General features: G+C 40.7%; 2 protein-coding genes across 2 annotated transcripts in view; both read left to right on the top strand.

Moving 5' to 3' along the window:
• LOC127049826 (uncharacterized) overlaps positions 1-26,172 on the top strand; it is a 459,120-nt gene that overhangs the window by 53,700 nt on the left and 379,248 nt on the right. The gene's annotated exons all lie outside the window — the stretch shown is intronic.
• Positions 1-26,172, top strand: part of PKDCC (protein kinase domain containing, cytoplasmic) — a 48,448-nt gene that overhangs the window by 2,952 nt on the left and 19,324 nt on the right. Inside the window, exons 2-3 of the mRNA XM_050951875.1 lie at positions 17,900-18,022; positions 21,099-21,370. Coding sequence (XP_050807832.1) covers positions 17,900-18,022; positions 21,099-21,370 — 395 coding nt within the window. The remainder of the gene's footprint in view (positions 1-17,899; positions 18,023-21,098; positions 21,371-26,172) is intronic.

Genomic DNA, 26,172 nt, shown 5'->3' with positions numbered 1-26,172 from the left:
ATAATTAGTCATCTTCACAAAATGGAAACCAAACTTCTGTCCTGCATTATCTATGCAACGAGCAACAATAACAGACTTCGGTGTTTACATATGTGTAGACACTGGAGTTCCTTTAAACTGGGATAGGCATTATGGAACATTTCATTGAAAAATCTGCTCAGGATCAGTGATTGCTTTTTGTACCAAAGACTAGAGGAAGCGCTGTCAGTTAATTCCCCTGTTTGCTGAAGGCTGGTGGACCTTACAATAGGTAAATGAAGTCAATCTTCTTCACGTCACATTTTCCTTGTGAGCAGTCACGTCATGTAGAAACTGAACGAGAACAAACACATGAATAGACGCTTCTAAAAACGCCAATTAGAAAATACACGCCCAGCCTCTGCGCTGGGCGAATGTTCTAATGAGCAAAAATCCTTTGTGTTAATTATGTTTTCATAAATGACATGCCATCTAATTACAACATAGATTAAATTTAAATCAGAAACATGTTTTCCGTTTGGCTCAGATTCTTTCTTTATTATTATTTTGGCTGCCCGCTGTCTCCTCAGACACTAGCAGAATTTCCTTTTCACTTGGCTGCTCTGATCAGATTGCAAATGCGCTAGAAAAGAGAGCTGCGAAGCCACATACATCGCTGACTTTTTGTTTACCCTATTCCATTCATTGCGTGTAGCGCGGGGCGAGGTCACTGCCGTGAGTGAACACTAGTGGTTGATAAGACCTTACCTTGCAAGGCGACTATAAAAACCCGACAGACTTTATCTAGTCACAGCTGGCAGACGTATGGTCCAGGAATAGATCTGTAATGTCATACTGGGGGTCATCGGGGCACATACACGGGGAACAGTGAGCGTTTTCTAAGCCAGCCTGCTGGTTTTTGTTATGTCTATTCTAAAATCCCCGATAGGGCATGATCCTGCAGCTGCTGACGCCAGTGACAAAATTAACGCAGGATTAGGCCTATAAATTTCTGCCGGAGACAGAGGAAAGAAACTCAAAAGTCATAATACTTTCCCCAGTCTATTCTGGTTTTTTATATAAGCGTCAATTTTAATTGGAGGAAAAGAGTGTAAAAGACCCAAACCATTTGACTGATGTCAAATTCATTATAACACAGCTGTGTATGTCCTAATAAGAAAAGCTTTTTCTTAGCTCATTTTCATCGGGGTTCTTCATCCACTGTAGAAACACAACTCAGGGTCCTCAGTTTTCCTCAAAAGCCTTTCAGTTTCTGCCTGCATGCAACGTATCCATCAATCACCGAGTTACTTCCCTAGCAAAATGAACAGTCCGTTTCTGCGTTAGACAAGGTGGCTGAGGCGATATCTTTCGCTGGACCAGTTTCTGTTGGTGAGAAAGAGACGCTTTGACACCCACCTTGTCTCTCTAATAGCCCGGGAGCTACAGGGCTAAAACAACATTGCTGCATACAGTTAATTACTGCGTTGCCTCTTGCCAGTGCTACTTCAGTAGCTCTTAATTGAGCAAAATACAAGCCTTCTGCCTGCTGCTGGGCTTAGTTTAAAAAGAATTTCCAGCTTCATCATTACTCTCCCTTAGTCGAAAGAGATGTGGAGACCAGCTGAAATGACTACCCAGCTACCCACGCCAGCAGCAGTTTACAATCCCTCTCGGGTAAGGAACTTCTAGCGATCTCAGACATAGAAAAAATCAAATGTGCTGAAAAAAAAATTTCTAATACGCTTAGCCCGGCGGTTGGGTTAGCGACCAGGGATTAGCTGCTCCTGACGGCTCAGATAGGCTCACGCTGGGTTTTCAATAGCAATGTGTTTACTACGGAGTTTGACATCACTGTAAACCAGCCATAAAATATTGCACTTTTATTTCTCAAACTTCCCCTTCCAATTATTCCCCCAGCACACAGTGAACACTTAACACCCCTAAGCCAGCTGCGACCAATTATTAGCACGGCTCGGGGCTGGAGCTGCTCAGTGCTGAGCTGCTTCAAATCCAGTTGACTCGCTCAGCCCTCTAAAACAGCGTCCTCAAATAGCGGTACTTTAGTATGAAAACAGAAGCCACCCTCACGCTAACTGCCGCTGGTGATGGGGTAAGGTGGGGCTTTTAGAAGGGGCGAGGGAGAAGAGAGATCTCCCCCTCTTCCATAGAGTCAAACGCGGACAGATAACTAGCCCCCCCGCCCCCCAATCCTACCCACAGAGATGCATAAGGCTGTGGGCAATGTTATTGCTGTTAAGTGGCTTTCCCTGCACTGTACCCTTAGCGATCTGGCGCGGCAGCACATGCCCCCACTCAGGCCTGTATGAGGGGCTATCTAGGGTGAATATGTTTGAGTCTTTCTCGGGGGAAACCCGGCGTTTCTTTCCCGGAGGTTCAGTCCCAGGAAAGGGGATTTTCCTGTAAATCTCTCGCAGCTGACAGCTTGAAGTGTCCTTTGTAAGATAACAGACTTGTTCTTGACTGTCTCTGCAGTTCCCAGTCTAGCCTGTCTCTTGTAAAACCAGCTTTGGTCCCGTCCCCTTTAAGGCATCCTTTTAGAATACCTGATTAGGGCACAATATACGTATGTGGAAGTAAAAAAAAAAAAAAAAGACCCCTTCTCAGCTCGCAGCCCTGTCCTCGCACCACATATTGACACGTTCGTCATGCATGGGGCCTGTTCGGGACAGGCGCCAGATGTGGCACATCCAGCTATCAAACGACATGCTGAGAACCCGGACAAGGGAGTGTGGGTTAGTGTTAGATACAGGGGTTAGCTGGTGTTAATGCAAAGAAAACAGGAGGTGCCTGTCGCTTTAAAGTGTTTGTATTGACCGTCTCTGAGTCAGGCTTGGTTTGTCCGAGGGGGCATTGCCTCGGGATCTGGGCAGAGGCGCGGATTCAAAGGGCAAGGCTGGGAACTTGTCAATTACACACACACACGCTGCTCTAGATCGCTTCCTATACACATTCCTGCCGCACACCAGCCATTGTGATAGGCAGGTGCAGATGAAAATGGAACCGTATTTGGTTTGGAGAGGGAGAGAAGGGGCTAGTTCATTAAAGTTGATTTAATAATGAGGGGCATTGGGGAGGAGGGGGATTTGGGTCACTGATTTATTGTAACACAGGATTTAGCAGCCTACTAATTGCTTTGCAGTCGCTCTCTATCAAGTGCTGTGGCGGGTCTCCTCTTCCTTTCCCTCTCCGCGGTGGGTTTCTTTTCTTAGAAAGTTAAAATATTTATTTCTGAATCCAGCTTTTCCAGGCAGCCGGGTTGGTTTGCTCTAATTCCTCCCTCCAGTCTGTCTGTATCTAGGGCAGAAAAGCAAATCAAACTACCATTTGCTGTTAATTTCAGACAATGAATACGATTGGAAAGACCCTGGCAATGTTTGATTTACTGTAATAATATAATTACAACCTTGTAGATCTGAATTAAGGGTGCTGCCATTCATGGGTATAAACAATCTTTTGACGGGTTCTCCCCTTACATTGCTGAATACTAATGGAAAGGAGTGAAGGTTTGAAACTGACATAATCTTGCGGTTTCACAAAACGTATCTTTGTAGGTTTTTAGGTATCTTTATAATCACTCATAGCGCAATTCAGTGTGTTCTACTGAAAAAGTCACCACGTCAACCAAAACAAATCTTTATTTTATTTAAAAAAATAATAAAAAATAAGTAATGCTGAGTTCATTTAGAACAGTGACGGTGGGGTGGGGAGGAACAGTCTTGAATAGCAGCTGATAGCAGACCAGAGGCTTGTTGAGTAAGACCACCCCCCTTTTTTGGTTTGTTTGTCAGATTAGTGTTAAAGCAAATACACTTTGAAAATCATGGTCCAGATTATGATATTATCCCATTTTAAATCTGGAGTAATCCAGTTGTCTTTAGGGGAATTATTTTGGATTTACATATGTGTAAGTGGCCTTGATTACGCTCTGAAGATGTATCATGTTAGGAAACATGGTATTAAAAGATTTTGCCTTTGGGGTGGACAAATCCAGCGGTGTTTGAAAACATTTTAGGTGGTCCTGGCATGGGCTATTACAACTAGCTAACACAGTTTTAAACATTACTTGTTCCTCTTTTAAATAGGATGTAAAGTCATGTTACCATGTGTTAGTTAACATGTTTTCTAACATGCTGCTTTTCCTCATCATAAACAAATCCAGTTAGTGAGGTCAAAAGCAGGACCCTTATTTTTAGTTTGAGAATTAAAATGTTGAGGTCTTAATATAAAATCTGGTAACTTTTTATATGGAAGAAAATAATTTCTCCAAGTGGTAAATTAACTAAACTGCATTTATAGCTTAAATGAGTTGACATGAATCGTCTATTGAATCTTCAGGTCACATTATATCATGTTGCTTCATTTGGAGTCCATACTAATCTTTAATTAATAAAACTTGCATACAATATGGGGCTAGGGGTGAACTCTAGTTGTGGGGGGAGGATCAGATGCTCAGGAAATCCTTTGTTGTTATTGAGCTCAAATCATGAAACACTTTTGTGCTGGTAGTGGTAGAGAATACTCAGAGATGAACTGAAGGACTTTTTATTTTTATTGAAAAATTGAGCAACCTTCTGAGTAGACTGCGGTGTAGTGTCATCAACGAAGAGCCAAGGCAAAATGGTAGCTGATCACATGGGGAAATTGTCGTTATGAAATTTGGAGTGGGAAAGGAGTGTAGAAATTTCCCTTGGAATTGAACCTTCAAAACAGAGCCCCTAATTAGAGAGAATTAACCTGCTGGAATGAGAGCTTGGGATCTTATTATGTGCTTGATCTGCATCCGTAGATAAAGGGCACAATATAGCTCCAGGGGCCTAGCTACAGTGGGAAATTTTCTAACTGCTTTTAACCTGTTTTTATTAGAGCATTTTTAAAACATTTTAAACTGCCTGAAACCAAGTGCACACCAGGACTTAGATGGTTTTAAAATCAGTTTAGCTGAGCAAGTTTTAAAACTGCTCAGAAATTTTTCCCAGGGTAGACAGGTACTTAGGGTAACATTTTCAAAAGCATCTAAGTGACTTAGGAGCCTAAATCTCAAAAAGTGATTCAGGAACATAGAAGCCTAAGTCCCAATGACCTTCTGTGTCAGGTTGGCTCCTAAGGATTAGTCCACAAAGGGACGTAGGCATGGCAACACCTAACTTCTAGGCACCCAGCTGCCTAGTGGAATTCTCAGCCCCAAGTTAGGAGCCCAGGCTCCCCTGTACAAAGGGTGGGGGGAGTTAGATGCCTGAGATGGGGAGACTTGGTTTCTGGTTTTCTGGCTTCTGTCAATGCTAGCCAGTAGGAAATACCGAGGAGAAGGGTGGGGTCTGAGCCCCCTGTCTAGTTCCACTCAGGATTCAGAGCAGTGAACCCTCTCCTGGAATGAGGTTCGTAAGCCACCTCAGCTCCTTCTCAAAAAGAGAGAGAGGGAGACCCATCACATTATAGCCAGGTGGTTAGGGGGTGCTCACCTGGGCTGTGGGAGACCTGTTTCCAAACCCCTATTCTGCCTGGTTTGGAACAGGTCTCCCCTATCTCTGCTTTGACCATCAGGCTATTGGGCATGCTGAGGTGGGGCGCTCTCAATCTCTCCTGGTGAAGCTGTTCCATTTTGTATAACAAATGAAGTATTTATTGGAGCCGGGACCTACATCCCAGGCAAGTGCCCTAACCACTAGGCTATGAAGTCAGTCTCTCTTGAGCCCAGTTAATATATATTTATTTAATACACAGGGGAACAGCTTCAGCAGGACAGGTTGAGAGCACTCTCACCCTAGAATACCCAATAGCCACATGGTTAAGGCACTTCTCTGGGAAAGCCGGGTTTAAGTCCCTGCTCCATATCAGGCAGAGTATGGATTTGAAAACAGGTCTCCCATAGCCTGCATGAGAGCTCTATACACTGGGCTGTCAGGTATTCTGGGACATTCATGCCCACGTCAGAAAAGTCTAAATCTGGTTGTCTTTTGTGCAATTAAGGCATGTTCTGATTATACCTACCAGATTTGGCCCTGCAGGCAAAACAGATGGAGGAATGCCAAGTTGGAAACTCCCACCAGGGGGGAGCATGAACTAGGGCACCAAGCAGCTTGGTGGTGTTAGACTTAGGTGGTTTTGCACCTGCTCACCAACAGCAATTGGGGAATTTAGGGGTGAGGTGGCGTCTGAGTGGGGGTTTTCAGGCTCTCATTGGTGCCTATATTTTGTATTTAAGATCCTGAAGTGGGAGTTAGCTCTAGATCCACAGGGAGATGTAGTGACATAAGCACTTTTGAAAATGCTACCCTATGTGTAATGTGGGGTGACAGTACTGGATCTCTCTGTAGGGTGAGGAGGAAAAAAACAAACAGTGCCACCTGTTGATGGAGACAGCTTGCTGCAGCTCCAGTATGCCTCCACAGCCCTGGGGAGCTCAGGGTGGGAATGGAGAAGGCCAGGGAGAGCAGACAGATGCGGCTTGGCGAGGAAAGATGAATTACACAAAGTACTTCTTTATTGCAAGAGTGCTTCCCAACAGGCCCAGATGTTATCCTGCACTTTTAAGAGTGAAGAAAGGATCTGTTAACAAGAACTCCAGTGCTGCTGGAAGCACAGAGCTGATACAATTGCAAACCAGCCATAACTATTCATGTCATTATTAGACAAGCCATATGCCTCAACTCTAAAGTGTCCAAATAATATTTTCTCCCATTGAATTGCATGGGACTGTAGAAGGGATTCAACTTACATAGCTGTTGGCAGGAAGGGATTTCCATGAGGCATAAACCATAGAATTAGTTAAAGAGCTACACCCTCATTACTCACTTTCAAATACATCCTTCATAAAACTAATCCCATTAATTTGTCGAATGATTTCTCTAATTGTTCCTCTGTGTTATATGCCATGTAAATTACCCCAAAAGACTCTGTTTTGAATTTCTGGCTCCTTTATGGGAGCTGATGATTTGCAACCTCATCAGCTTTCCCTGCCTAGGATCCTGGCAGTCTCCTCTCTGTGCAGCACTGAACAGAGACCAATGGTACCATTTCACCTTTTTGCAAAAATCACCTTTGCTACTTGAACTTTTCAGAGACACACTGCGCGTATAAAGCTGTTCACGTTGGTGGGTATCCTGCCCAGGACACTATGTTTCAATAAAATATAACATTTTGTATAATGAGGATTCCAAGGGCAAACCTGCTTTATTACTTACCAATTGGGCTAATTTGTAAGGTAGGTAGGTAGGTACTATTGTCCTACTTCTTTTATTAGATAGATAGCAAGACTGAGCGAGGTTACATAGATAGTCCAAGGCCACACATCGAGTCTGCCACAGCTGGGGCTAGACACAGGATTTCCTGGCTTCTAAGGTCCCATGTAGTCATGTTGTCTCTTTAGATCTGCATCCTGCCCTTGATCAGTGGGTGTGTCTACATTAAGTTGAGGAAAACTTGTCTCGTTCATACTTCCTGTCACGGTTCTATAAAGGGTTTGGCCCTCCTACACTAGCAATTATTAAAATCCTTCTGCACCAGTTCAGAAGGAACATTTCCTGACAGCTGTTGCAAACAAACAATTCAGTTCCCTAGCTTCAATGGCACTTGATTGCACAAAATGGTTTATAGCATCACCCATCCTTGCAATGGCTTAACCCACCCACAAGTGCTATTTTGACAGAAATTGTTTTGGTGCATCCACGCACACCACACACACTGTAATTGTAACAGCTGTAGTTCTAAGATGCTTGTAGGGCCTAGCCCATAATACCCACTGCTGTTGAGGGGAGGGGGTGGCTTTAGAGTAATTTCTGCATTACTACTTTGAGGGAGGGCGTGGGGAATAGCCAAACCAGTTGCTGCCACCCATGTGGCAGCCTTGTCCACAATGGGGAGAGACTATTGTGGGGCACACACTTGAGGAGCATTTGAGGAGACAAGGTGTTGTTCGTACATTGTATGTACCAACCAGTGATGTTTTTAATACATTTTCACTTAGGTCCAGATTGTTAAAGGCACTTTTGTACCTAAAGTTGCAAATAGGCCTCTAGTGATGTGTCTCAGTGCCTAATTCTTGGGGCCGTCCTTAGCCATAGGCAGAACAGGCAGCTGCCTAGGGCACCACTAGGTCTGGGGGCACCGCTCTGCTGGGAGCTCGGACAGATGGGAAGCAGTGGAGCATGTAAGAGCAGGGCTGCTGGGTCCTAGAGAGAGGTGACTGCAGCACAGTTTGAGGGAGGGGATTGGCTGCTGAGGTCTCTGGGAAGGGGTGGGGGAAGGAACTCACCTGCAGGGTGACCAGATGGCCTGATTTTATAGGGACAGTCCCTATTTTTGGATCTTTTTCTTATATAGGCTCCTATTCCCCCCCCCATCCCCCTCCTGATTTTTCACATTTGCTGTTTGGTCACCCTAGGTGGGGGTAATTGGTACCTATATAAGACAAAGCCCCAAATATTGGGACTGGCCCTATAAAACCAGGATATCTGGATCTGGTCACCCTAGCTAGGGAGTGCGTCTCTCCCCCAGGCTGGCAGCGATCCATCTCATCCGGGGGGAGCTGCATAGGGCAGGATGAGCTGCTGTGGCTCCATGGGTGCCCCATCCCTGAGATCAGATGCTGTGCTAACTTCACCAGGGTCTGTTGGGCTGGCGGTGGTGCCCGTTGGCATGTGATCAGACCTGAGGGTTTGCTGCTGCTGCTGTTGCCACTCTGCACCCCAAGAGGTGGATTTTGGGGTCCTGCAGTTTTCCACCTATCTCCTCCTCTACTGCAGCTGTTGGACCAGCAGGCTGAGGGGTGAGCCAAGCATGAAAGCAGTACTGCTTTGCCATTTAGATTGTCATTTAACAAATTTGTTCACCAAAAATGTTTGCTAACAATCCTGAATTCAATTTCAATATTTTTTTTTAAAATCAATATCTTGGCCAAAAACAGAAAATTAAGTTGTTGACAATTATTTGTGACAAGTTTGTATGGGGAAGGGAGTGGGCCAGTTTTCATCAGAGAAACAAAAAATGTTGACTGACTTTCCTATAGCCTTGTTACTGCTAAATAGAGTCCTCCAACAACTGTAATATGCTCATCTCCTTACTAATGTATAGAGCAGGGGTCAGCAACCTATGGCACATGTGCCAAAGGTGGCACGCTAGCTGATTTTTGATGGCATGCAGCGGTGGGCTGAGCTGCTTAGCCCGCCACTGCTCTGGGGTTCTGGCTGCTGCCCCATTGCCACCCGGGGTCCCGGCCACCGGCCCCACTCAGCATCCACTGCTGGCCTGGGGACATCCAAGGAACCCCAGCCTGGCAGCAGGCTGAGCAGGCTGGCAGCTGATACCCTGGCTGAGCCACTCACCCCACTGTCAGCCTGAAGTTCCATTCACTCAGCTGGTAGGTGGGCTGAGCAGGACTAAATTCAATGGAATAGGAAAACAAAAGCAACCAATGACAAAGTGCAAGAACCTAGATCAGTGGTCCCCAACCTTTTTCGTCTGGCGGTCACCAGACGAAGGACCGTGACCGTGGACGAGCATCCACCGAAATGCCGCTGAAATTTGGCGGCATTTCAGCGGCGACGCCTTTGGATGACGCTGCTTATCGGTGGCAAGCGGCATCATCCAGAGGTGTCGCCGCCGAAATGCCACCAAATTTTGGTGGCATTTAAGCTGATGCTTGTCCGCCGGCCAGTACACAGGTGCACTGAGAGGCCCCTGCGGGTGCCATGGCACCTGCGGGCACCGCGTTGGGGACCCCTGACCTAGAGAGCTTCCTGAAGCATGGCGATCGTTTTGATTTAAATGGACTTGAACTGTATGAAGAATTGAGTACACTGTCCTCAATGTTGCCACATGCAAAATCGATAATGGACATTGTACAGTTTATTCATACCAGCAAACTTGTTGACATATATCCTAATGTGTACATTGTCACTCGTATTCTACTGACAATTTCTGTAACAGTAGCATCAGGAGAACGGAGTTTCTCAAAATTAAAGCTCATTAAAAACTATCTTCGCTCTACATGGAGTCAGGAACACTTGACTGGTCTTGCTATTCTTGCAATCAAACAAGACATCACTTTGTCTTTGTCATACGATGACATTATTCCTGATTTTGCAGCCAAAAAAGCCAGAAAGATTGCTTTTAATTAAAAACCAATCCTTATTTCAATACCTCTTCTTAGAAATTTCCAATAAAATGTTGACAAATTAAAAAAAAATATTATTTGCATCATTTTGTCAAATCAGAATTTTTTCTATAGTGCTGCTTCTTTAGTGCTAGTCCATCAGCATTACAGTGTGCTTCATTAAGTTAAACTGGTTTTAATATGCATGTGGCAAGTTTTCCAATAGTGTAAGCTTATGTTTGTGTTGCTAAGAGCTAGACAGTCTCAGGGGCACCAGTTTAATAATCCCGCCTAGGGCACCATAAATCCTAAGGACGGCCCTGCTAATTCTCATTTGAATTCTCCTCCTCCATGATGCCTACAACAAAAATGGGACAGGGGTTAGGCTGCTGAGACCACAGCCTCCATCTGTCAATCTGTATCCATCTGTTGTCTCTTACTTACTTCGACTGTAAGCTTTTGGGATAGGGACTGTGTACAGTGTGTAGCGCAATGGGGTCCTGGTCCATGACTGGCACTCCTACACACTATGGCAATACAACTAATCAATAATAATAAAGGAGCAAACTGTTGTCTTTTCTCCAGTCTCAGCCTAGCCACTCAAGCTAGGCAAAAAGAACTGCCCATGGAGTATTTGTGGACCTAGGCCTGGAAGGCTTTATATTGTTTCTGGCTAAACTCAGAATGATCTATGAGAGGAAGAGCTGCTTATTCTGGGACTTTGCAGCTGCAGACCGACTCTGAGTTAAACAAAGCTCTCTTGAGGGAAGTAAGCCCAGCACTGAAGAAGACTGAGACACTTAACTCAGTAGAATTACACGGAGGGAATCAGTTTTAATATGGACGGGTCTCATGAACATTTCAACAGCATAGTCTTGCTTGCTGCTTCGGAACAGAAAACATACAGAGATTAGTAATTTAAATAGTTGCATAATTTAGAGTCAAACTTCCACACAACCCTACCGAAGGGGATGCAGTCCTCACAGGTGGAAGTCAGGGTAGATATTCATCCCTATTATTTAAGGTATGGCTTCAAATTCTGCCCTCAGTTATACCTGTCCATTCCCATTGCGATCATGGTTAGATTAGTACTCTCATTGACTTTAAGTGAGATATTGGCAAGAGCTTGCTTGAGTAAGTGTTTTCCTGGGCTGGACCCAAGGGTTGTGCAATGTGGTGTAAATTTACAGTGCTATAAAGAATTTTTTATAATAGAACTATTTCATTTTGGAGTGTAATTTTAATGAAAATGAGGAGAGAGAAAAGGGAAGAGAACTTTTGTAAGCCTTATGTTTACTGCCAAACTATGTGCCTTTCAGGTTTTGTGAGTATAATATATACATAGACATGTGAATTTCATTTTTGTTCCGCTTTCTTTTGAAGCTATTAATATGGATGGCAGCTATGATGACATTTGTGTAACCTTTAGCTCTTCTAGTGTGCAGCACTATTAATAGCAAAGTTATTAATAAAAAACCCTCCTAAAGATAGTTATGAGTAGTTAGTTTGATATTTAATTTATCCACTGCTTGCTTACAGTTTCCATCTCTAGCCTGAGGCAACAGGAAGAAATTTTGCCTCTTGTCTTTGACAGCCAGCTTTGGTCCCAATCCTACAAGATGCTGAATGCATCCTGAATGATGCTGAGTGACCTCTGCTCCCTGCAATTCCTCTGCATATTACATTTACCTAGGAAGGTTAAAATTAATTAAATAAGCATCATTTGCCATGTAAAAGCACTCACCATGTTTACAGATGCTTTTGGATTGAGGAGGGGTGGCAAAAATATTTATAATATACTCCATAAAGTTAGAACATTTAAAATGTGAGAGGAAAAAACAGATTTTAGGCCAAAGTGGAAATCCTAGAGTATTTATTGCTAAGTAACAGCTATGCATCATGGCTGTTCTTGTATATCCCTCCAAGAGGGACTGGCCTGTTGCCATGGCAACAGAGGGCATGGCCAAGGTGTCAGGTGCATGTAAAAGTTTATCCCCAATTTTGTCTTCCTTTGGTCTGATGCCGTTGGAATGTCAAAGCACTCCACATTCGGTTCCACTAGGTGCTTGATCCAGTGTTCAGCAATGTCAATGAGTGTCTTTCTATTGAGTGCAATGAGCATTGATGCAGACTCTAGCTTACTACTAGACTGGCCTTGCCATGTCCAATTCTGGACTAATCTTCAGTTTGGCTAGGTGTGCACATGTACCTTTGAAAATAAATACCATCCAGTGCGCACTGTGCCCACGAGCTCCAGTGCACACTGTGCCCACGAGCTCCAGTGCGCACCTGAACAAGAACATTTTTGTCAGTTCATGGCCAAACTCTGCTCTTACAATGGAATAAATCTGCAGTAACTCCAGTGAAATTGCTGAGGTGTGAGTGAGAAGAGAATCAGAACTAATGCTGTTACTTTAGCAGTTACCAACTCTCACAATTTCATCAAAGGTGATTATTCCTTTTTTCCCAGAAAGCTTGAGCTCTTGGAGTCATGTGATTATATGAACAATCTCAGCTTTCTTTACAAAAAACAAGTACATTTATGGCCCTCCTGGTTACAGAGGAAAGCTAATGAAGGGAATCCTCAGGGCTCAAAAACTAGAATGCAAATACATTCTATCATTTTTTTAACATGTCATGATTTTTGGGCCAGTATTCTGTTTTTGGGGGCCAGACTTCTGATCTTTCAATGTTTCAGGCTAGCAATCTTGCTTTAGGCTTACACCAGCGATAGAACATAATCTGGCTTTATTTTGTAAGATTTTCAATTGTACCATTCCTGTCTGAGCAAATTGTATACGTGAAAAGTAACACTTTTGCTAAGGCTTTCTCTTGACTTTTTTTTTTTTTTTAATCCATCTTTGGTGACTACACTAATGTGTGAGGGCCTGTTGTTTGCATATAATTACCCACTGATGACAGCTTAATAAGCTCCTTTATTTTGTGTTTTTATTCAGTAAGCTTGTCAGCTTTTGTGCGCAGTCTGACCTCTGCTCCCCACCACCTCCTTTCTTGTCTGAAAGGGGCACCTCTGTCTCTATAATTTGTAATAAAAGGCAGTTCTAAAGGGATGTGAACTGACTGGCAGTACAGACATGAAATCTTACAAAAGAATATAACTTTCTCAAGGGCTGACCCTGTATTCTTTAGGCATCTAAAACTCCTGCTGAAGTCAGTGGGCGATTTAGGTGCATAAGGAATACAGTCTTTGATTGAGAAAATATAAACAGTTAGTGAAGAACTCAGTAAACACACCTGCGCTACAGGGATTATCGTGCACAGTGTGACAACAGTTCAAAATTTCATATCTGGCTTATATTTTCCTAAGGAAACAGAAAAGCATCCTAAGCTAGTAACTGTTTATAGATTCTATACAAAATTTATGTATTTGTAGTATTTCAATGTAATGACTTGACATAACAGACAATATTCATTGGATAATATTTCTTTCCATACATTTAACTGAAACCACGCCATACGAGGGTATGAAAAAATAATATATTTGGAAAATCTAATATGTAACTAAATGATAGAAAAAAATGCTATCCCTACGAAGAGAATTTTATTTGCTGAAGTTCCTGATTCACTCTACTTGCTCTACTTTTCCATCTTTCCCATTTGGATAATCTTTTGTCTCCAGTTTCATTCAAATTGTCTGTGGTTATTTTTCCAAATGCAAGTGGTTGATCCAAATATGTATGTATGCAAATTAATGACTTAATTATTGGTAGTGAAAATGACATTGTCCTATTTGGGACCTTTACAAATTAGATCGGAGAAAAACCAAGAAAGTATACTTTGGGAAACAACCTTGCATTGACAGGAAGAAGCAATGATCTAATGAGCTACATTTTTAAGGGAAAATACACATACATCTGTATTCTGTGTGGTCATGCACATATAAATAGCCATTTTGGATACCTAATTATTTGTTTGCATCAGGACATAGCTACTTTTTAAATTTTCAGTCCCTACAATTGTACTCACAAATGTGGCCGTGTATTGTATTTGCATTTTTGTATTAGATCTCAGGCCTTCATTTAAAATATATTGAAATGTAGCCCAGTATCTCCTTTCCATCTATGATTTCCATGCTCCAATGATTCTATATAACAAAACAGCAATTCATAGCTAGAAATGTTTTACATAAATAATAGTGATAAAGAGCTTAAGCCAAATGATCTATTTCTTTAGTTAGAATTATGTGTGATGAAGAAAAATATCAAATAATTTTTAATGTATTTAACTATGGACTTAATTAAATTAAATGTAGTTATGAAAGAAAATTTCCCATTGCGATTTGAAGAGAGAGTTTCTTGTGGAAGGAAAATTGGATTTGGCCCTTTAAGCTTTCATAGCAACTTGAAGCAACTAATTAGGCACCAGAACAGCAGAGTCTGTACTAAATATAAACATCAGTCAGCAATGATATTTGCAGGAGTGCAATTGGATTCTAAATGGAGATGATTCAATGCAGTGCCACCCAACCCCCAGAGAACAAACCTGTTAGATTATTATGACAACTGGAACCTGTATTTTGAGATTTAAAACTTACAGAAGTATTCTGAATTTATTCATATTAAATATATATTTTGATTAAAATAAATCCAGAATCTTTTAATATGCATATACATATTCTATAGAGATACTTTGTTTTAATTAGAATTACTTTGTTTTTATTGCACTCTTTCAGAGGGCTTGAATGGCTAATGAAGACCAATGTCCTTGTCATTCATTATTGCTCTAAATTGACATTTATTGTAGAATTGACATTTTTCATTAAATTTGTCTTCTAAATCTCACTTCTGTTTTATTAGTTTTTTCCACTGGACAATAAAATTTTATAAATCTCCTCTGTGATTCTATAGAACTAGACTTTAGAAGGTGTCAAGGTATTTTTCCCACTTTGAACTTTAGCGTCCAAAAAGTGGGGACCTGCATGTACCCTTTTAAGCTTAATTCCTAGCTTGGATCTGATAGCGCTGCCACCAACCAGAAATTCCAGTGTCTGGTACACTCCCTGTCCCCCCAAAACCTTCCCTGGGGGAACCCAGGACCCAAACTCCTTGGGTCTTAAAACAAGGAGAAATAAACTATTCCCCCTCCTTCCCCCTCCCAGACTTTCCCCTCCCTGGGTTACCCTGACAGGCTACGCTGATCCAAACTCCTTGGATCTTAAAACAGAGAAGAATTAACCTTCCTCTCACCTCCTTTCCCCCCACCAATCCCCTGGTGAGTTTCAACCCAGTCCCCTTGGGTCTTAAACAAGGGAAAAAATCAATCAGGTTCTTAAAAAAGAAAGCTTTTAATTAAAGAAAGAAAAAGTAAAAATTATCTCTGTAAAACCAGAATGGAAAATGTTTACAGGGTCTTCAGCTTATATAGACGAGAGGGACTCCCTTCCCCTTAGCCTAAGATACAAGTTACAGCAAACAGAGGTGAAAATTCTTCCAGCAAAATACACATTCACAAGTTAAGAAAACAACCATAAGACTAATTCGCCTTTTCTAGCTAGTACTTACTATTTTGAACATGAGACTGTTTCAGAAAGGTTGGAGAAAGACCTGGTTGCACGTTTGGCCCCTCTTAGCCCCAAGAGTGAACAATCAACAAAAACAGCACAAACAAAGACTTCCCTCCACCGAGATTTGAAAGCATCTTGTTCCCCGATTGGTCCTCTGGTCGGGTGTCAGCCAGGTTCACTGAGCTTCTTAACTCTTTACACGTAAAAGAGACATTAACCCTTAACCATCTGTTTATGACAGAAGGATATAGACTCTCTTATTAGGCTCTAACACCAGAAATTAACATATTCAATAGATTGAGTCCAATCTTACACTGTTAGTCCCCATCCATGCAAAGGCTAAGCTATGTGAGAACTGTGGGATCAGGCATATATAAAATTCACAGGCAAGTCCAGTAGCATTCTATCAAAGATGCATATTCTATAAAATATTTTAATTCTCTTTATATTTGTGTTCTTTTTGGTTTGTAATGGTAATAATTGTGCTGATGTGTTCTTCTAAGATAGTAGTAAAAACTTAGCATGACACAAACTATACCTATATCAGAAACGTGCTTCCATAAAAAATTGTCACAGATATTAAGGGACAATCCCTATATCTGGTCCAAGAAGTCCTAGGTTAATGTGTATTATTAAAATTATGGTGTATCCCTATTTCAATCCCATGTGTCTCTAGTGCAGAAATACCTGCCACAAGTACATCTCTCATGCCAAAATATCTGTTGTATGTTTTTAAAATAAACTATTCTAGTTTCCATTGTGTTTGATGTACATGTTTTACCAGTTGTTTTGAAGTACAGTGCTATCCTTTCACTGAAAGGAGTAATTGCTTACTTCACTTACATTTTTGGAATATTTTTTCTTCCTTTAAACATGGACAATGATAGAGCTAAGGGAATGATTCGTCACAAATAATTTGCTTACTGAATTTAACCTCCTTTTCTGCTTGTTAAATGTTTGTGAGCATATTGCACAAATTTGCTTGCTATTCATAGTGAGTGAATTTGTTTGCAATGTTTTTTCCATTGTTAGTTGATTGAGATCATTGAATTGGTCTGGCTATTCAAATGTTGCTTAGTCATGATCGATCACATAACACACAAGGTATTGTTTCTGAACCCAGAATGGCTGAGCATAGTTCTTATAGGATCTGATTCAAAGCACACTGATGTCAATACAAAGATTCCCATTGACTTCAGTGAGTTTTGGATGATGTCCATAATCAGGAGACAAATGGGTTTGAAGAAGCCATGGTGTTTTTGAGCCTTTTAGGGATGGGGAGGCGATGAGTAGGATCAGGGGATTTTTAACCTTTTACATCATGCCAGCTCTTCTACCATAAGACTTATTTGGCTGGGGGTAGAGTGTAAAATTGTCCCTGCTGCAGAGTCTGTAATCAGATCTTTGTTCAGCTCATTTAACTGCCTCTCTGCCAAGGCTTTGGCAAGGAGTTTCTAAAAGTCTGTCTCCTGGCTGTGTAAAACAGTCCCCATCCCATCTGAAATAAGTCACTTCAAGCACAGGCTTAAAATGTTGTTACTGTGAAAGTGTCTGTGCAAGTAATAACTGATCACTCAAGGGACTTTTGGGAAGCAAACACAAAAGGGGCTGGAACATGGCTGAACTGCATTCATTTTAAAATATTTCACAGTATTTACTCCTCTCTAACATTATTGCACATGTAACTTCAACAAGTACTATTAGAAGCATTTTTCTGCATTGGAGAGGATATGCTTTGACATTTGCAATGGCTTTTTAAAGTTCATAATAAAGAGATAGTTGAACTCTCTGTGGCATTTAAATACAAATAGACACTCAGTGCACTAGCAATAGTACTGCAAAAAAAAATCTTGAACTTTAAATGAGATTTTCTAATGCTTATTTTTAAGCACAGAATTATTATGATTACGCCAGATAACGCATATACTAAAATGAATTCCCTCTGGTAAGTCTCCATATCTACACATACACATATTTTTCCATATAAGTTTCTTGATAAGGGTCTTGATTATAAAAACCTACCCAGAAGGATAAGCAAATACTGCATACCCAGCCACCCATGTGTGGCCTGCAGAGTCTGCACTGGGCAACTTAAGAGTTTCAATAATGGGCTTTAATAGGGCCTCTCTTCAGATGGAAGGATACAAAGCTGCGACATGGGGCCTTAAGGGCAGTGTCCTAAAACTTACAGGATCCAAAGGTCCAAGGAGGATGCAGGAGACTGTTTCCTACATCCATGGAGAAAAGAAGAGCATGCCAAGTAGTGTTATACTAATCTCTCTCCCTTCGTGTACTTGTTTCAGCTCTATGGCTACTGTTATCAGGATAGCAATGACATCCCAGACACGCTGACTGCCATCACTGAGCTAGGCTCACCACTGGAGATGATTCAGCTTTTACAGACCTCTTGGGAGGACAGATTTCGAGTAAGTACAACAACCAGGGTATCTAAAGGACTTTTAAGTAGGATGTGAACACACAGCTCCAAGCATGTGAGAGAAAAAAAAAAGAGTTACATAGTTTACAGCTTTGTTCACGTTTATTAAACAACTGCTTAGCTTGGGAATGTTAAGTCTTAGTTTGTCTGCAAGACATAACACTCCCATTTTTCAGTTTTTAAGACACTGCGCTATTATGTGTGTTGATGGTATCTAATTATAGGATGTTCTGTGTTGTTCACATTATATCTTCAAAGGTTTCATACTTATTAAAAACTCAGAGCTTGGCATTTTTGGCTTGTACAACTGGAATTCAAACAATAGAAGGATGTGACATCTCTATCTTGATCATTATCACAAGCTGATTTTATAATTGTTTCCTACTTTTTCCTGTTATGTTGCCTTTTACTAGGGGAGAGTAAAAGGGTAAAGCAAGGTTTATCAATGTACACAGATCCTAAAACAGAGTTTGCCCAGTGAAGCCCACATTGGCAATTTAACAGAAACACTTAATTTATATGCAACGGAACCCAGATTGTAGAGGTACTTTCATCATGATAGGGTATGCTGAACTGTAGTTTCAGTGGGATGTACCTCACTATTAAAAATTAGGGCAGTTACAGGCTTCATTTAGAGCTCTGTGAACTGCATTTGGCCCATGAATTGAACTTCCACTATGTTGTTCTAAAAGAAACAAACTCCTAACGATGAGTCAGTCAGAGTTTTTAGTTTGTAATGGCCAATGAAGTGTACTGCCGTCTCCCTCGCACCTCACCCATGCAACCGCAAATTATGGCACTCTGATGTAAATTGCAAAAGAGGCAGTAGATTATTGGCTTGACCATATTACATAGGATGTGGGTGGAAATTCTCTTTAGAATGGGTATCCCTTACAGAGCAGTTAGAAGGAGATGAAGGAGAAATACCTTGGCAATGCTGGTTTGATTCATAGAGATGTAATTATAAATAGAATGTTCCTGGAACTGCTGTAATGAAGCCTTAGGCAATGTCATAACTATTACCTTATCTAGTGTGCAACTGTCATAGAGGAGAGGAAGAAGGATGCAAGTTCTCAGCTTAATACATGAAAATTGTTTATGTATCTGCCGCAGTCAAGAAAACATTAACATGGTTGTTTAACTTTATACACTCAAGTAGTGTCTTTGTGCTTACAGGACAAGGACCAAATCTCCCCAAACCTATTGAAATCAATGGAAAGCAGTGGTGCAGAATTGGGCCCTAAAATGTGTATTTTAAGCTTGTTGTTGGGGATATACACACACAGCCCATATCAACACTGAGGGCAGGCACATAGATAAAGGACTTCAACAGGGCTCGGTACAGGCACAAGGGTCTGTGTCAGTGGATCCGTTTGCAGGATCAGGGCCTTGGTAGTGTTTGAGGAAGGAGGAATGGTTTCAGATTGCAAACAACAATCCGTCTTTAGTTTTTTACAAAATTTTTGTACTTTTATGCAGAGTTTTCCGTAGTAGTTTAAGAAAAGTGATTTCCCCCCCCCCATATTTACTTTTGAGCAGTTAAAGGTGTTAATTATAACTTTGTTCAAGCTTCTGTTAACAATTTTAGCACGGTGTTCAGCTCCTATGCTGAGGTTCTGTGCAGTACTCCTGACCCAAGGAAAAAATCAGATTGATATTCTGAATGTTAAATGCTTCAATTTGGTCTACTTTAATTTCCTCAGCAACACGATATGCCTTTTATATATAGCATCCTCTGGGACACTGTATAGAAGATTTCTGTAAATTTCAAGAAGAACAAAAGAGCAGTCAGTGCAGACATCCCATCACCATGCTTGTATTAATTTATACCTACAAGTATTTCTACATAAACTTTTGATATTGCTAAAGTGGAACAAAAATGTTTTAGGCTGGTAAGGCAGGTGAAATAATTACAGAAGTGTTAGATAGACTTCATGTCTGTGAGATATTAGGACTGTGAAGTATAATGTAAGCCATATTCAACCTCTGTTTTCTTCTGAAGTCTGCGTTTAAGTATTTCCCTGAGTATATCATTTATGTCCTGAGCCTGAACTGTGATTTGACTACTTTAATACATATGACCTTAACAACAGTTTTAACTAGGGTGACCAGATGTCCCGATTTTATAGGGACAGTCCCAATATTTGGGGCTTTTTCTTTATATAGGCTCCTATTACCCCCAACCCCATCCCAATTTTTCACACTTGTTGTCTGGTCACCCTACAAAAAACAAAGCTTACATGTAAATAATAAAAAGCTTTCTAGACTGTATAAGACATGTCATTAATTGAATACAGTGAATGAGCATGCAGATATTTAACTGCATGCATATTAATATTGTTTTTGTTTTAGTGTGTTATACAATACATACAAAGAAATATTGTCAAGGCATCACATAAATGAACTACAAACAGTAGTAAACGCTATAGGATTGGGTCCAAATGTGAAGGTTCCAAATATTGTTCTCTTCTATCTATTAGCAAAGCCCAGATAATTCTTCACTCTATGACCCCAGTCTGATGCACATGTGCGGAGCTCCATTAACTCGAATGGGATTCTGTATGGACATAAGGGTCTGTCTACATGGATAGGCCCTGATCCTACAAAGACTTTGCTTTATGCACTGTGAAATGTTTCACTGAAGTCAAACTACTCTCAGTGTGAAAAGTTAAATACATGTCAGCTTTCAGAAGATAAGAGACTTAGATTGCAGGATCAGGGCCTATGTGTGATGTTTTATTTAAAAAAAATACTTTTATTTCTATTAAAATAATGAAAACAAAACAAGAAAGCCTCAGAAGCTCAGAACCAAAATTGCATAGGGGAAAAATTGGTAAAGAAGCACATTTTAGTTTCAAGCTTCTAAAGATTATTCTAATTTACATTGAAAGAATGTTAAGTTTTATGAAGAATATCTTGAATGTATTAACTTTGATTTTTATGATAAATTTAATGCCAATCTTTGGTTATTATTATGTGTGTGACTTAATTTAAAGCAGCTGCATTTTTTTTACATGCTCCATACTAAACAAGGAACACGAGGTATCTGTGCTTTTATATTTCAGATATGTCTCAGCTTAGTTCGGCTTTTGCATTATTTGGCTCACTCTCCGCTTGGCTCCGTGACGCTGTTGGATTTTCGCCCTCGACAGTTTGTGATTGTAGATGGAGAGCTGAAAGTGACAGATTTGGATGATGCCAGCATAGAAGAAAGCTCTTGTACCAGTAACCGTGACTGTTTTATAGAGTTTCCAGCAAGAAATTTCACTCTTCCCTGCTCTGTGGAGGGCCGATGTCAAAATATGAATGAAAAGAGGAATCTTTATAATGCATACAGGTAGATGACCAGTTATCTAAGTAGATAAAGTGAATAAAATTTGACAAGAATTCTGTATAGTCATTTATAGCCATTGAGATCAATGGAAATGTTGGATCGGGCCCTTATAGACTAATAACTAAAACAATGACTAATTTGTGTTGTAAATATTTCATTAATAATAATACCTAACATTAATATCTTGGAAGTACTTTGCAAACATTGGGTCTGATTCACCACTAAAGTCTGTGTCGGTATAACTCTATTGAAGTCAGTTACACAGTAAAGATTTATAGCAGTGAAAAACTGGGGTAATCATATGGTGATTTGAGCACAATTACTACATTATTAATGAAATGATTCACACAACATCTCTATGATGTAGATTAATAAGTGTTATCATCCCCTTTTAAGTATGAGTCAACTGAGGCTGAGAAGTGAAATGACTTCAGAGCTGCGATTAGAATTCAAACAGTTCTGTCTTCTAGTTCTGTGCTCTGACCACTAATCCATATATCTCTCTCATTAGATCAGGCCTCTTTTCTGCTGATTATAAAACTCGCTGGTTCAGTTGTTTGATAGTCAAAAACCTGTAATGTCATTGTACTTCTTTAACGTAGACCACTGACAATCTCTGGAGAATAATCTCTCAGGAGTTATAATGAATCTTAATGTTTTTTAAAAGCCATCACTGCTTTGTAGTTCTCTCCTTACAATTTACCCCAGGCTTCCTCACACAAACAAACCAATTGCTGTTCTTTGACTAGGCAGTGATTTGCCTGCTTCTTGCACTACACCCATCCATCCTTCAGTGCCTCCCCGTTGAGGTCTGCATCCCTAATTTGTGGTCGTGCCATGCACATGACAGATAGGTAATTGGGTTATTATGTCTGGCCAGTCAGAACACTGAAGAAAGTGTCTCGCTGAAATGTGTTTCTTAGAATTTTTTGTTTCTTAAGGTCTCTTCAGATTTACAACTGAGGTGTTTTACATGAGGGATTTATGTTTGTGGTCTTGGCTCTTCACTAACTCTGAACACTCAACTCACTCTTTGGACCAAACACTGATCCCACGGAAACTTTACTATTGGCTTTCACAGCATCAAGAATTGATCCTTAATGCACTGCTTCTAATTGTGCTGTGGCTTGATGTTCAAGTGTGCTGGAGAGAGAGAGTGCTGTGGACTGATCCAGATAAGACGGTAGAGGGTCTCAAGGCAATGCCATAATGGTGTGCTCCTTTCTTAGGCTTCTCTTTCAAGTATCACATCAGTCATTCCCTGCCAGGCCACAACTAGAAGAGTCTTCTCCAGGGAGAGTCTTCTGCTTTTGTCCCAATGCACTTACTAGCATATGTGTAACATTATCTGACCACACTGAAATGTATTCCACTACATGACTGTCATGTGCATTTGTGCAGTGCGATTTTTAGTGTGTTCTGCAAAATTTTCCATTTGCTTGGGTTAAAGATCCTTCTTAGTGAATTAGTTTTTGATTAGGGCCATTTTGCTGGTCTGGCCAGAAAAAAACATCTAATATTTTAGTGTGATTTTCAGCCATACAGTGTCATAAGCTCACTGAAGAAAGCTGTCTTTTTCTATCACAGTGGTTAACGTTTGTGAGAGTGCTATTGAACAATTCCAGCAGTTCCCCAACTGTGGGTTGGGACCCCGAAGTGGGTCACGACCCCGTTTTAATGGGTTCGCCAAGGGCTGACATTTGCCTTGCTGGGGGCTTTGGCCCCCCTGCCCAGGGCGGCAGGGCTCGGGTAGGCTCAGGCTTTGGTCCCCCCTCTCCTGGGGTTGTGTAACAATTTTTGTTAGAAGTGGATCACGGTGCAGTGAAGTTTGAGAATCTCTGAACTATTCCATCTGCTCATCAGTTTCTAAAGATCTGTTTTTACACTTTGAAAATCCTAGTGCTTTTAGCACCCACTATTGCTTATTATTATGCTCACATAATAGGTCATTGTATGACAGCAGACCTACACCATGGTAGATTGCAGCCGCCCTTATGAATGTATCTGCAACAATCTCTACATGCTCACTCAGCAAGGACAAAACTACAGTCTACTTGGTATAGATGACTAGGGTGATCTGGGAACTGGAAAACATGTATAGAGACACTGTGATGGCAGGTGACTGGCAGTACTACTTTTTGAAGCTTGAAAAAAGGGATTCTTGTCTATATCTGGTGCTACTTGGTAGTCCCAACCAGCAGCACATTAACCAATGGTATAAATCTTCAGTAGTGTCTGAATTTATTAAAGCCACCCATGAGAAACATCACCTATGCCAGTCCCCTGGTTTCCTCTCAAGGTAGATTATTAGAGCTGAGAAAATATTACAAAAAAATTGTTGGGCAAGTATTGGCTTGGATGTTTAAATGATTTCCTTCAGTCATACATGCATCCTTTTGTGTACCCTCAAGATGCACATTTTAAATAGTGAGGGTAATGAACCATTGGAACAATTTACCAATAGGTTTGGTGAATTCTTCATTTACTGAACATTTTAAAAACAATATGGGATCTTTCTGTAGCTGAGATGGTCTAGTTCAAAGAAGAATTATATTCAAAGAAGTTCTGTGGCCTGTGTAATGCAGGAGGTCAGACTGCTAGAAGCTCACAGTGGTCCCTTATAATCTACAAATCATGAATGCAGCAATGTCGTGTAACTATAGGTAGTGGGGGAGAGTACAATTTGAAGGTTCTTCTGGTGTTATACAGTGGGACTTAGGGCAGGGTATATAAACCCTGGCAGAAATCGGGGGGGGGGCATGTGACTCTGCATCCCCCTCTCACCCCCGCCCAAAGGTGCTTCTGCATGAATGTTCCAGTTTGAAAAAACAATAAGGAGTCCTTTTGGCACCCTAGAGACTAACAAATGTATTTGGGTATAAGCTTTCGTGGACTAAAACCTACTTCACCAGATGCATCAGTGCCACTTTGAGTTCACTGGCACTGATGCTGATGCTTTTCAAAATCACATGTATGAGTACCGATGGACATGCATGAGTATTCATATCAAAATGTTTGCACACTCATTTAGTTGAGGATCAGAAACAATACTATGTGACTTTTCTGTCCAATTGTAACTATCCAACCCAGTCTGAAAAGCAAACTGTGACCTTCGAATACTTTCAAAGAGCTGCTAGTAATCAGTCACAATCCACTTATGGATTTTCCAGGTGCAGAAAATTTACCAGATGAATTCTTCATTGCTAATGATTTGCTTACCTTTAAAACACTATATGTATTTAGCGTGCTGCTTTTTATGTAAAACACTAAGAAATCTTTTATAATAATCTTATTTGGGGATTTTGTAAGTATCCTTTTTAGAAAAGATGAATTTTACCCTTTTTTAAAAAAAGTTAACATCTTCAGGAATTATTAATTGTATAAAGTAGAAGTATGTCAGCTGAATAGGCCACAATACTGGCTCCTGTAGCTGACATTTGCCAGTCAATAACTTGATTTTTTTTTTAAATTATGCTTATGTGAAACCTGCTTTATTCTCTCCAATGAATATGATTCACTACAGTTTCTCTGGCCGTGTGGGGAAGTTGTACTTTATAGGATAGAGAAGGCAACTCTCTCAGTAAAATTTCCTATTTGTGTTACCATTCTGCTCATTACCTAATATTTATGTCTGATGCTTTTGTTTATATTACCAGATCCTGAACTGTCCATCTTTATCTAATGTTCCCTCTGAAACAGGGTTTGTAGAGGTTAGCAATACCAGCTTAGCAATAGAAATTTAAAGGGGCACTGTGAAATTACTTCTATCTTTAAATAATAATAGAGAAGTGAAATCAGCATACCTTTAATTACAAAAAAATTATTGCTGTGTCTGCTTTTCCAAATCCTTGATGTGTTTTTGTGAAGCCATCACTATTTAACTTGCATTACCAGTTAAATGTTCGCATTTCGGTATCATCAGGCACTGAGAACAGGGCAAGAGCCTTCACAACCAGATGCTTGTTTCAAGCTTGTGAGAAATTGGGCCGGAAATTGTAGAACCCACTTTACTTTTTGTTTCCTTAATTTTACAGCAGTTTCCTCCCTAGGAAAAGCAACGCAAACTACCTAAATCCCTAGCAGGTTTTTTTTCAGTAGAGAATTTGCATTCAAACATGGAGTCCATTCAGGAACATCACGAATGCATGTTAATGATGACCCCACCATGGGAATATTGAAGATGTCCTTGGGTGGCTAGCTTGAGTCGCTGCTCATACCACTTTGGCTACACTGCTATTTTTAGTTACTAGTTTGGGCAGAGCTAGCACATGCATGTCTACCTGATCTGGGAATGACACCTCCAGGTGAAGTGTAGATGTGCCCTTAGAATTAAAATCACTCCTGATCAGAGGAGCTAAGATGAGGCCTATATACCATTTAACTCTCTATTTTGAGGTTTTGAATTTTGGTGACGTAAAATGGTTCCCCCCTGTCCCCACCTTCATCTTAAAGCCTAAAAATAATGCAGAACTGAAAAGGAAATAATTGGTGAAATAAAATAAACATAAATCTGACCTGTATTTTTAAGGTTTTGAGGGAAAAAAACAAGACTTCAGAGTTTGACAGTGTCCCTTTAATAAAGTTTGTCCAAGTACAGAGAGCTTTGCAAATAGTCACAATCCATAGGGCTTCACAGCAAATTTCTATGTTAATGGAACATTTACAGGTAGTTACAAGGCTACCTTGTGTATGGCAGCTTAGTCTAGGTATGCCAGACAGCTGTGTGACTAGCCTCTGCTATATATTTATTTGATTATAGAATATGATTATATTTCCTGAATAGGCCAGGGACTTAAGGAATAAAA

This window comes from Gopherus flavomarginatus, chromosome 4, assembly GCF_025201925.1.
Source record: "Gopherus flavomarginatus isolate rGopFla2 chromosome 4, rGopFla2.mat.asm, whole genome shotgun sequence".
Classification (NCBI taxonomy): Eukaryota; Metazoa; Chordata; order Testudines; family Testudinidae; genus Gopherus; species Gopherus flavomarginatus.
This window is presented reverse-complemented; position numbering and strand designations above follow the sequence as displayed.